Here is an 11065-nt window from a genome sequence, read left to right as displayed (position 1 = left end):
AAGCGCCACAATGTTACTGTTTATTTCTCACATTTATCAAAATAGCATTGTAATCGAAAGTATTCACACTCACTGATGGCATTATTATTACAGTGAAACTGATATGATCAATCTTGTTAGCTAGATACTTTTTTGTTGCACATTTAGTTCACTGGTGTTACCATGGTGATTTTGTATCATCTAAACAAAAGGGGAGTGAAGAAGGTGACCTCTCTGAATGATGACAATTGCACCTGTTTTTTGGTACTTTTCGGCAAAGTTTTCATAGTATTATGAATGTTTAATCGCCAAAGCAACAAAATCATTATATCTTGTTAAACTTCTCTGCCTACTACAGATCCAACAAACCTAGAAGAGTCATGTATAAAGTGGATTTGCCGGTGGACAACTCCGCGGATGTGGCAGTGGAACGCCGACGGGCCGCAGAGGCTGCGCGCCAGGCGAACATTTTCAACACCAGACACCGAGTGATGGGTCTGGATCTCAAAGCACTGGAGCAACAGGTGGTGGAGAACAAAGAAAGGGAGCAGATGGAGAGTCAGCGAGAGAGGGCCTTCGGTAAGCACAAGGCAAGGGGACAAGTTGAAGTTTTAGACGAGGAACTGAGGAAGAACCAAATTTGAAAGCATTTTACCATAAATTGCCTGTGTTTTTTTTCTTCAGATATGTTGAGAGTGACTCAAGATGAAGTGTTGATGCAACAGCAGCAGGAGGAGGAGGAGAGGAGAGCAGAGTTAAACAGAGACCTCATCCAGTACCGGGCCATCCGACAGCGGGCAGAAGACACCCGGGATGCTGATCTCAATGTTCTCCGGCAGGGGGCGCTCGGGTTGTACATTCCCATCCCAGAGTCTGAGCTGGGACCTGCCAGTATGCAAGTGTTCCAGGTATCACAGATGACACTGTTATAAGCAACAAGATATCAAAGTGTTAAGGGAAATTGGGAAATATGTTGGAATGAATGAATAATGCATTTCTTACACAGTCATTCTGTAGAAGATGCCATGGAAGAAATGCATATCTCCTGACCTGGATTTTAGCAAATTTTCTTTTAAAGCATTTTACTTATTTTCTAATTGTGTGTTTTCATGGCCATACTGTACTGTATATATGTGTGTGTGTGTGTGTGTGTGTATGTGTGTGTGTGTCTTCTTCTTCTGCTTCTCTGTTGTATGCTGTACTCAGGGAGAAGGCATTGGGGACAATGACAAGAGGAGAGCTCAGATGGAGCAGACAGAGAGAGCACTACGAGCACAGAGAGAACAGAATGAGAAACTGCAGAAGAAGAATAAACACAAAGGTGAAACAGACACACAGCTATCATACACACTATGCACACCTACACTACACATCACCCACACAAATAACACAACACGCTCTCATACACATAACTGCACTCTAAACAGTAGCATCATCCATCAACACCCCCTGAGAATACGCACTGTGACCGTGGGAGTATATGAGTGGTGTTTGTGCAGAATGACAAGAGGCATTTGGATGATTTAAGGACACTATCTGAACTAAATAGGTGTGTGTGTGTGTGTGTGTGTGTGTGCAGAGCTACTGAAAGGCACGGAGCTGGTACTGCAGGACCTGAGGGCTGTTCAGTTAGACGCTCTGGAAGAGGAGTGTAAGAGGGCTGGCCGTATCGCTCTCAACAACTACAACCATGCTCGGGTAGACACACACTCTCACACATGCCACCAGCCAAGGATGCACAGATGAGACTGTGAGCTGTGACATGGTTTTTTATTTTAATTACAAAACTAATTGAAGACATTAAGCGATGCGTACACACTCACTCAGGGGAGATGATGAGCACATTAGAGGCACTAAGCAAGTAAACTGATTTGCGCTCACACACGACGACACAAACTGCTTTGATGTATGCGTGGGCAGATGGTCTCCTTTCTAAAAAGCTTTTTCCCTCATCTCATTTGCCTGTCTGACTTGATATGAATAGATTCTCCCCAGTGGGAGGCATCATTATAAATGCTTCTGGTCACGCTGGTTTTCATGTCAATGTGGTTTCTGTTAGATTTTTTAAATTGCTTTGGTACTATTTTCAGAAGTATGTGATACATTTTCACAACTCTTGGCACAAAACTCCAAACTGGTCACACTTGTAACGGAGCCAGTCTTTCATTCAAAACCTGTCATTGTGCATTCATTTGGATTGTAAACATCTCTCACCACACAATCATTGATTCAAAATATACGTTTATTGTGAAATGTAATGAGAGCATTGGTTTAATCACCAAAACACAACATAATGAAATCTTTTCAATTTAGTCGTTTTAACTACGAGTTAATCCAATAGCAAACAATGCAAGATACGCGTTTCAAATCATCCATAGAAGTGCTGAAAGTAATATGCTACAGTACTGTAAATTACAGTTTTCACATTAGGCAATATACTTGTATTACCCAACAAAATTGACAGAAAATCTAGAATTTCCATGATATCTATCCAATGTGTAATCAAAGGTGTGATCAATGAAGACATCCTCTACAATCATTCATGCAAAGAAAATATATATTTTTCAGATATAATTGCAACATAGGTATACTGTCTGTAATCAAATGTAATAAATGAAATTAACCTAATTAAAGGAATGAAAATAAAACAACGTTTAGCACACATTAATTTGTATCACGCCTCTCTTAAGCATTTGGCCATAAATTCTCATCCACATCAGTGAATGTCCTCATTGTTCATGCACCGCGGGAAAAAAAAAACTTTTGGCATGGAGAATCCAAGCTTGACATTGGTCTGCATTGATGTCGTCGCATGCCTCATCCATGGCCAGGAGGGTGGCACGCTCATGGGGATGGCGATCATACACCTTCCACCTCCATACTGAAAAAAATCTATAGGGATGAGGAAAGGAGAGTATGGGGGCAGGTATAGGGTCACGAATCGGGGATGGGCCCGAAACCATGCCTGAACCACCTCTGCATGGTGGAACCTGACATTGTCCCACACAATGACATAGGTGACCCCTTCACCTTGACAGGCCTGCTCAATTTCATTTAGTGAGCAGCGTTGTAGGATCCAAGTAATGGCCTACATCCTACCACACCATCTTCAGAGATAGCTGCGCACATGGAGATGTTTCCCCCATGTTGTCCAGGAATTTGGACGATCGGTCAGCACACGGCCACGGCCACCACCATGGGGTCTTCTGTCAATTCTGAGGGTAGAGTATACTGTCAATAGATCATACTGTAACATGTTTTGTGAATTTACATGCATTACAATGTAATTTACTGTAAATGTAATGGTAAAGCATAATGCATATCCTGCAGACTTACCGGTTTTCTTGGCGAAATGTTCTCCCGATCGAATTGACAGTTGATCTTTTCATATTGGGGTGAACTAATCTGTCAGTCTCTGCCATGGTAAGGCCTCTGTTTACCACATGGTCATCAACAGACACAACAGTTCCCTGCCGTCTGCCTCCCTCTCTCTGATGTCCACCTCTTTGACGGGGCCATGCCCACCTCTTTGACCTCTTTGACGGGGCCATGCCCACCTCTTTGACCTCTTTGACAGGGCCATGCCCACCTCTTTGATGGGGCCCATGCCCACCTCTTTGACCTCTTTGACCTCTTTGACCTCTTTGACAGGGCCATTCCCACCTCTTTGACCTCTTTGATGGGGCCCATGCCCACCTCTTTGACAGGGCCATGCCCACCTCTTTGACCTCTTTGACAGGGCCATGCCCACCTCTTTGACAGGGCCCATGCCCACCTCTTTGGCCTCTTTGATGGGGCCCATGCCCACCTCTTTGACCTCTTTGATGGGGCCCATGCCCACCTCTTTGACCTCTTTGATGGGGCCCATGCCCACCTCTTTGACCTCTTTGACGGGGCCCATGCCCACCTCTTTGACCTCTTTGACGGGGCCCATGCCCACCTCTTTGACCTCTTTGATGGGGCCCATGCCCACCTCTTTGACCTCTTTGATGGGGCCCATGCCCACCTCTTTGACCTCTCTGACGGGCCCCTTGTCCACGAGCTCTTTGATTTCTTCCTCTCCCTTGCTGTCTATCCTGCTCCATGTTGAAAGAAATTGCAAGTGTTTTTATATGGTGACCAATTGTGGTTACCACTATGTGAAATCAATTAGTCATAACGAGTATTCATTATGTATGGTTATCATGTATCATACATGTAATTTAGATGTTTATACTTTACAAACACACATTTTATTTCTGTAGTTCTCAAAATCCATATATAGTAGACAAACCAGTTTAAAATCTCTAGATTTACCAAACGGTTAAGTGATTAACCATTAAGCGCAGTTGGATTAAGTGATGGTCAAATGTATTTAAACAAATGAGAAGAGAATCATATGAAAGTATTGTGAGCATTGCATTGTGACAGGCAATTATTTTATATGAAAGGTATTTTTAGATGAAACACTGATTAAGTTTGGTGAAAAGGTTACTGTGTGATTTTGTGTGTTGTACTTAGTCAAATGAAAAGGTGCTTAAAGTTGAGAAAAAAACAGCCTTTTTGATGATCTGTTTAGAATTTTGTACAAAGAGTTGTGACATTTTACCACATACTTGTGAAAATAGTACCAAAGCGATAAAGAAAAACTGTAATAACCCCTTATGCACAGTAGCTAAGCTACACTACAGACTGACAGAGTGGTTCAGACAGACATAGTCCTTTTAGCAGGTAGCCTCTTAGGAAGTAATTGACTGGCTCCAGATAGACGTTAATGCCCTTGCTCTCTCTAGGACCAGATTAACCCTAACCATAACAATTAGGTTGAAGAGTAAAGGTTTGATTCAATCTGTATCGTGGAAGTTCAGCACTATAGCATGATCGAGCCGACATATGCAGCGTTTACCGTGAATGCAGTCTCCATAAATGCAGGAACATTGCCTTTAAATTTAAATCGCGCTATAGTGATGAACTTCCGCTATACAGATTGAATCAAGCCCTAAATATACACTGAGTGTACAAAAGATTAAGAACACCTTCCTAATATTGAGTTGCACCCCCTTTTGCCCTCAGAACAGTCTCAATTCGTCAGGGCATGAACTCTACAAGGTGTCGAAAGCGTTCCACAGGGATGCTGGCCAATGTTGACTCCAATGCTCCCACAGTTGTGTCAAGTTGGCTGGTTGTCCTCAGTGTAGTGGACCATCCTTGATATGAATGGGAAACTGTTGAGTGTGAAAAACCCAGCAGCGTTTCAGTTCTTGAAACACTCAAAGCGGTGCGTACTACCATACCCCGTTCAAAGGCACATAAATATTTTGTCTTTCCCAGTCACCCTCTGAATGGCACACAATCTATGTCTCAATTGTCTCAAGGCTTAAAAATCCTTCTTTAACCTGTCTCTTCCCCTTCATCTACACTGATTGAAGTGGATTTAACAAGTGATGGAAAGAGAGGGTGTTCCTAATGTTTTGTACACTCAGTGTATGACTGTGTATCAGTGCAACTTCTACCTACTCCCCAGATCTTGTGACAGTGACCCTTAACTCTCTCTTCTCTTAGGTCATGGAACTTTTGGTCTAACTTCTGACCCTTGAACTCTAACCCTCTCTATGACCCCCACCCACAGGCTGTGGAGCGTGTAGAGAAAGAGAGGAAGGAGCGCATGAGGAAGGAGGGAGAGGAGATGGCAGAGGTGTGGCACATGGTGACATCAGACATCCTGACAGAATGTCCCAAGGCTGCAGAGAGAGAAGTAGGTGGAGGCCCAGTGGGCGGGCCCAGGGTGCTGACGGACAGGTGGAGGGGGATGAGCCCAGTTCAGCTGAGCGCCATCCGCAGGCAGAGAGATGAACAGCGCCTAGAGGGAGAGGTACTGATAACCTCGGCTACTTGTGAACGACTTTAATTTTAGTGCAAATCTTCCATTGACACTAATGCATATTTTAAAGTCAAATCAGTTCAAAATCTGCATTCAGCTCAAAGAGAACACATTCATAGAGTCTCTATTGATTGTTGTGATCATATAAATAACATTGTTTTATCTCTATGGTTGTGATAGGCAATCATCATTGTTGATTCATCTCCTGAAGAAGCAATCTCATCATGAACCTCTCCTTCGATCTTCACCCTCAGGCTTATTATCATATTTCTCATATTTCCCCTATTTTCTCAAATCATTTTAGAGGCTGAGGGAGTTTGAGAAGCAGAGAGACGCTGCCTGGGACATCCAGCGCATGGTGCAGACCCGAGAGGATGAAGAGGAGGAGCGGAAAGTGATGGAGCTGAAGAAGGAGAAGAGGATTGAGATGGACCGATACAACGAACAGCTGGCCAGAGAGCAGCGCGAACAGTAAGCACACAACCACACTCACACACATCCATCTTTACATTCTTTCTTTACAGATACCGAGTGAGCAACATCATGGCACATAACCATATTCAATAGAGACACACACACAAACACTGTACTGTCAAAGTATAAAGAGATACTATTACGTACATGGTGAAAGAATTCAAAGTCCCAGTTTTCACATAAAAAAAAAGACATTTTTGTTGTAAAACAGATTTCACAGTGTATTTTCTCCATCTTGTCTCACCAGTCAGCAGTACCTGTCCAAGACGCTGTATACCAACAGACCCACGGCCCAGTACTTTACTCAGTTCAGCAGCAGCTCACGCTGAGGAGATGACCAACGCAAACTCACCGCACAATACTGGATCTCAGATTTAGATGATATGCACAACACAACAAGCAAATGAAACGTTTATGATACAGTCATACTTCACATGTTTTCTTGTTTTTTGATCCCTAAGATTTAGTCACTAGGTCAAATGTTGCAGTCTTCTGCAGCTTTTCAGGAGCTGTATTTTAGGTATAGAATGGACACCGTGACAATCTAGCTGTTCTGTATAGTAGTGATCAATATCTAATTTCTCTGATCTGTTGAGGATAAACATGCATGTCACCATCTTTAGACATTGATGCTATGAGTGATGCTAATGATGACACAAACCAATGACGCCGCTTTTGGTTCCGATTAGTCCAAGGTTCTTTATTTAATTAATTATCACATATTTAGTTACAAGTGGCTGATTCATAATGCAGATCGTTACAATGTCATTGGACACATAACATACAGTACAACACCACTCCACACAGTGCCCCCCCAACTCTCTCCACTTCAGTCTCAACCAATTAGCACGAACACAATAGCCTGGTCACAGATCTGGTTGTGCCGTCTTGCCAACTCCTATGACTTTAGCATGATAACGACCATAGGAGTTGGCTATACAGCACAAACAGATCTGGGAGCAGGCTACCAATACACTACTGTACCCACCAGTCCCCCAGTTCCATTGTGCTAATGGCACCCCAAACACACCACACAGAGGGACTCGGTCTCCCCTCAGGCAGTGAAATACACAGTATCCGTCCCCTCATTCCTTCCATCCCTCCACCATGACTGTAAATCCATATACGTTTCGTACCTTAAAGAAGCTGATGCTGTTATTCTCTTCTATATGCAATTATTATTCACTTTTTTATTTGATGTTGTAGGTATAAAAAACTGGAAATGAAGTAAGAGAGGGGAAAGTAGCAAACGCTAGCACTAAACCTGGCTTAGACGATCCCCTCACTGACCACATGAAAAGCAAAGCAGAAGTAGCTAGAAAGGCAGGCAGTAGAGTGCGTATCTGTGTGTTCAGTAGTTCACTTATTCCCCAACTCATTCAAAGCTAACATTTGCCCTGACACTACTGAAATCACACCATGACAAACACAGATGGTTAGCAGCTAGATAGGCTGCGTCTCAAATGGCACTCTATAGTGCTTTACTTTTGACCAGGGCCCATAGGGATTTTCCTGAACACAGGGCCCTAAATGGCTCTGGTGAAAAGTAGTGCAGTGTAAGGGAATAAGATGCCATTTGAGACACAAACCATAGTCGTGATAGAATAATATTATCATTCTGTATGAAAATAGATTTCTAAAAAGAATTTGTTTTGTCCTGAGTGTGTCTAACAGCAAACTACAGGGAGCTGAGCTCACTCAAACCTCTCATTTAGTCAGACTCACTGGCTGCGTCTGAATTGGCACCCTATTCCCTATATAGTGTACACATTTTGTCAAAATTAGTGCGCTGTATAAGTGGGTGCCAATGCGGATGCACCCACTGCCTTTCTGCCAAGCCAGAGACAATCCAAACAGTAACAGTGGATGATAGCTTGGCTTGCAGTCAGACCTGGGTTCAAATAACATTTGTTTTTTTCTCAGCTACTTAAGCTGTGCTTCTGGCACAATGGACCCAATAGAGTGTTCCCAAAAGTGCAAACCTTTGTCTCCGCCCATCTTGCAATCCAGGCAGGCTCAATCAAACTCTCCTTTGAAAGAAAACAAAACCTATTTGAACCCGGATCTGTCTCGGGGTAGACTGTAGGCTAGTTTGAGTGGGGTGAGCAGTGAGGGCAGAGCCAGCACATTGCATATACTCCCTGTTGTGCTCCATCACAAGCTAGCTCACTGCATCCCTCCCTCCCATCCTCATCATCACATGATGAGTGTCCGAAATGGCACCCTATTCCCTATATAGTACATTATTTTGACCAGGGAATAGGGTGCCATTTGGGACACAAACAGACTCTCAACACAGATACTCACTGTACTGCAATGCTTAAAGCGATACTTTTTTAAAATGATGGCGAAGTGCCCCTTACAAGTCAGGAAACATTTATGGACATGATGAACATTAACATAATTTTAACCTCAGTTTTCAATGGGTTGGCATTGATTCTACTGTATATTCTAAAACAACAAAAGCTACTGATGTAATCTCAGCACACAGAACCAAATCTCACTTGCGCACTTCTACTATTATTGATGTAAAATGTTTCTTTTTTTTGTTAGTTTTTTTATCTTGTTTTGCAACATTTAAGGAATGGTGGGAGGATTTTTTTTTGCCTTTTAGTTTACATTTTTCTTATCTATTAACTATTTTTCTAAAACAGCCAAATCACTGTCATTAGTTGTCAATACAGGAAAATATGAATTAATAGGTTAATTACAAAAAAATACAATAAAACTACTTGCAACGTTTGAAGTAAACTTAAGACAGAGTTTTAAAACCCACACACTTGTATCAAACAAACGCATTGATAAATAAAACAATCGTTTGGGTTGTATTTACATTCAAAGTGACATTTAAAAAGCTTTTTCTTTCTTCTCTTTTATCCATACCAATACCTCTGTTCTCCTTTTCTCTAAATGCTTATGTCATAATTCCTGCCATTGTCTAATTCAAAAAGGGGTTTTTGGCATGTAAATATTATTTCTACCCAGGCCTACAAAGAATACATTCTATACGTTAAGATGCAAAAAGCAACCAATCTACACGTTTGCCTTTCATCCCAATCTGCCGATCAGGTAATCCTGTTTTGGATTGACAGCGTGCATTGTTCAGGGCATGAAAGGAATATTGAATGTGTGTGTGTGTATGTGTATTTCACTCCCTGCGAACTGTAAATATATAGAAATACTGCTCCCCACCACACCATTACAGTGTGCAATAGTGTTATGTTATACTATGACATGAAGAGGTATGGGAAAGATAACGTTTAACAGCGGACATAGTTTAATACACCGTAGAAAGAGACACAGACATAATAAATACAGAAAGCTAGTACACAAAGAGGTCTACACATAAATTACAATATCATACCAATAATGACGTCACACTTGTGGTGAAAAGGCGAGAGTAAAGTAGAATAGACTAGAGTAAGCATGTAATCTGGTGCTCTGGATAGAGGGCCAGTAGGCACTGGAACTCATAATGAACATGTACGTACATACTGTATCTATAATACTGTATATGGATAGATAGATAGATATAATGCACAAAAATACACAGATTTGCTTAATGCTATACAGCATTTTCACCCAATTTATTTACTATGAAAACCTGGCTAGGGTAAAATTATGATTATCTTGATTCATGTAGAAATATGTAGAAAATAATCTAAATATGAATCACCTCATATATGCAAATGATCTATAAAACAATATATAAAAATGAGAAAATACAAAGCAAAACTTGATCGCCAACTAAAAACAACGTTGACTTTTTGTATTCAAAAAGTTAGTAGAAAAATAAATGAATCATAAAAGATGATGTTGCCAACTGTCGAAGACATTGAAATCATGGCAAATAATATAAAAATGTGATAGTAATAAACATCTATAAGACTTGCCATTTGTAACCCACATTAGCTTGGCTGTCTGTATCCTCTGTCTGTCAATCATTCCCTCCCCATGTATCCACATCTTCCCTGCATGTCTGTGTACCATCGTACCTGAAATTACATTGGCTTCTCTTCCTAGCATCATTTTATAATCCTGTCTCTCCCAGTCCAATATGTCACAATGATTTGATAGACGGTGAGAGAGAAAGAGGGGGGGAGTCAGGAGATGTGAAGGTCTGTCACTCAGGTATGTTGTAAAATACATAGAGAAAGACGGGTCACAGGACATCTTTAGGCTGGTGTGGGTCTGTCTGTCTGTCTGTCACGTCAGTCGGCCTGTCTTATCAAGAAGGATACTCCTTTGGTCAAATAGTCCGGTCTGTCAAATGGAGAGATAACATTAGGGGTGAGTGGGGTAATTTGAGCCAAAAGGTAAATTGAGCCACCTTTGTTTCTAGGAAACCACACACAAAATGTATCACTTGACCAAATAAATAGGAAGAGGTCACAATTTCATGGAGTCTATGAAGGATGAAAGCACATGGAAAAAGTGGTAAGCAAGTTAGGTCCAAAAAACGGATTTTCACCAAGTCAAATTAATTTATTGTGTTAGAGGTTTCATGATGCTTTTATCTAAACCAAAGTAGATCATTTTAAGATGGTTCTTTACATCATTTGGGGTCTCTATAAGATTCAATATTAGGTCCTAAACCTAGCATGAAAGTGCATGCTTGTTGCTATGTGGGCTAATATATTCAAACTGTTTGCCTTTGGGTAAGTTGAGCCAATGGCCATAGAGTAAGATGAGCCATGGTTGAACCAATGGCAAGTTGAGCAAATTGAAGTGTTTTCTTCCCAGGCGTAATGT

General features: G+C 41.6%; 1 protein-coding gene across 2 annotated transcripts; it reads left to right on the top strand.

Moving 5' to 3' along the window:
* The first annotated feature begins 49 nt into the window (after positions 1 to 49).
* ribc1 (RIB43A domain with coiled-coils 1) lies at positions 50 to 6739 on the top strand. 2 transcript variants are annotated; one of them, XM_041856767.1, is made up of 8 exons: positions 50 to 204; positions 338 to 558; positions 664 to 887; positions 1186 to 1300; positions 1559 to 1677; positions 5588 to 5830; positions 6144 to 6310; positions 6561 to 6739. In XM_041856767.1, the coding sequence occupies exons 2-8, from the start codon at positions 360 to 362 to the stop codon at positions 6640 to 6642; spliced, it is 1149 nt and encodes a 382-aa protein (XP_041712701.1). In that variant the 5' UTR covers positions 50 to 204; positions 338 to 359; the 3' UTR covers positions 6643 to 6739. The 2 variants fall into 2 exon arrangements, with proteins under 2 accessions (XP_041712701.1, XP_041712700.1); XM_041856766.1 differs by having other exon boundaries at positions 50 to 243.
* Positions 6740 to 11065: the final 4326 nt, after the last annotated feature.

Source organism: Coregonus clupeaformis, chromosome 30 (assembly GCF_020615455.1).
Source record: "Coregonus clupeaformis isolate EN_2021a chromosome 30, ASM2061545v1, whole genome shotgun sequence".
NCBI classification, from domain to species: domain Eukaryota; kingdom Metazoa; phylum Chordata; class Actinopteri; order Salmoniformes; family Salmonidae; genus Coregonus; species Coregonus clupeaformis.
The sequence above is the reverse complement of the archived record's forward strand: the minus strand, read 5'-3'. Positions and strand labels throughout refer to the sequence as shown.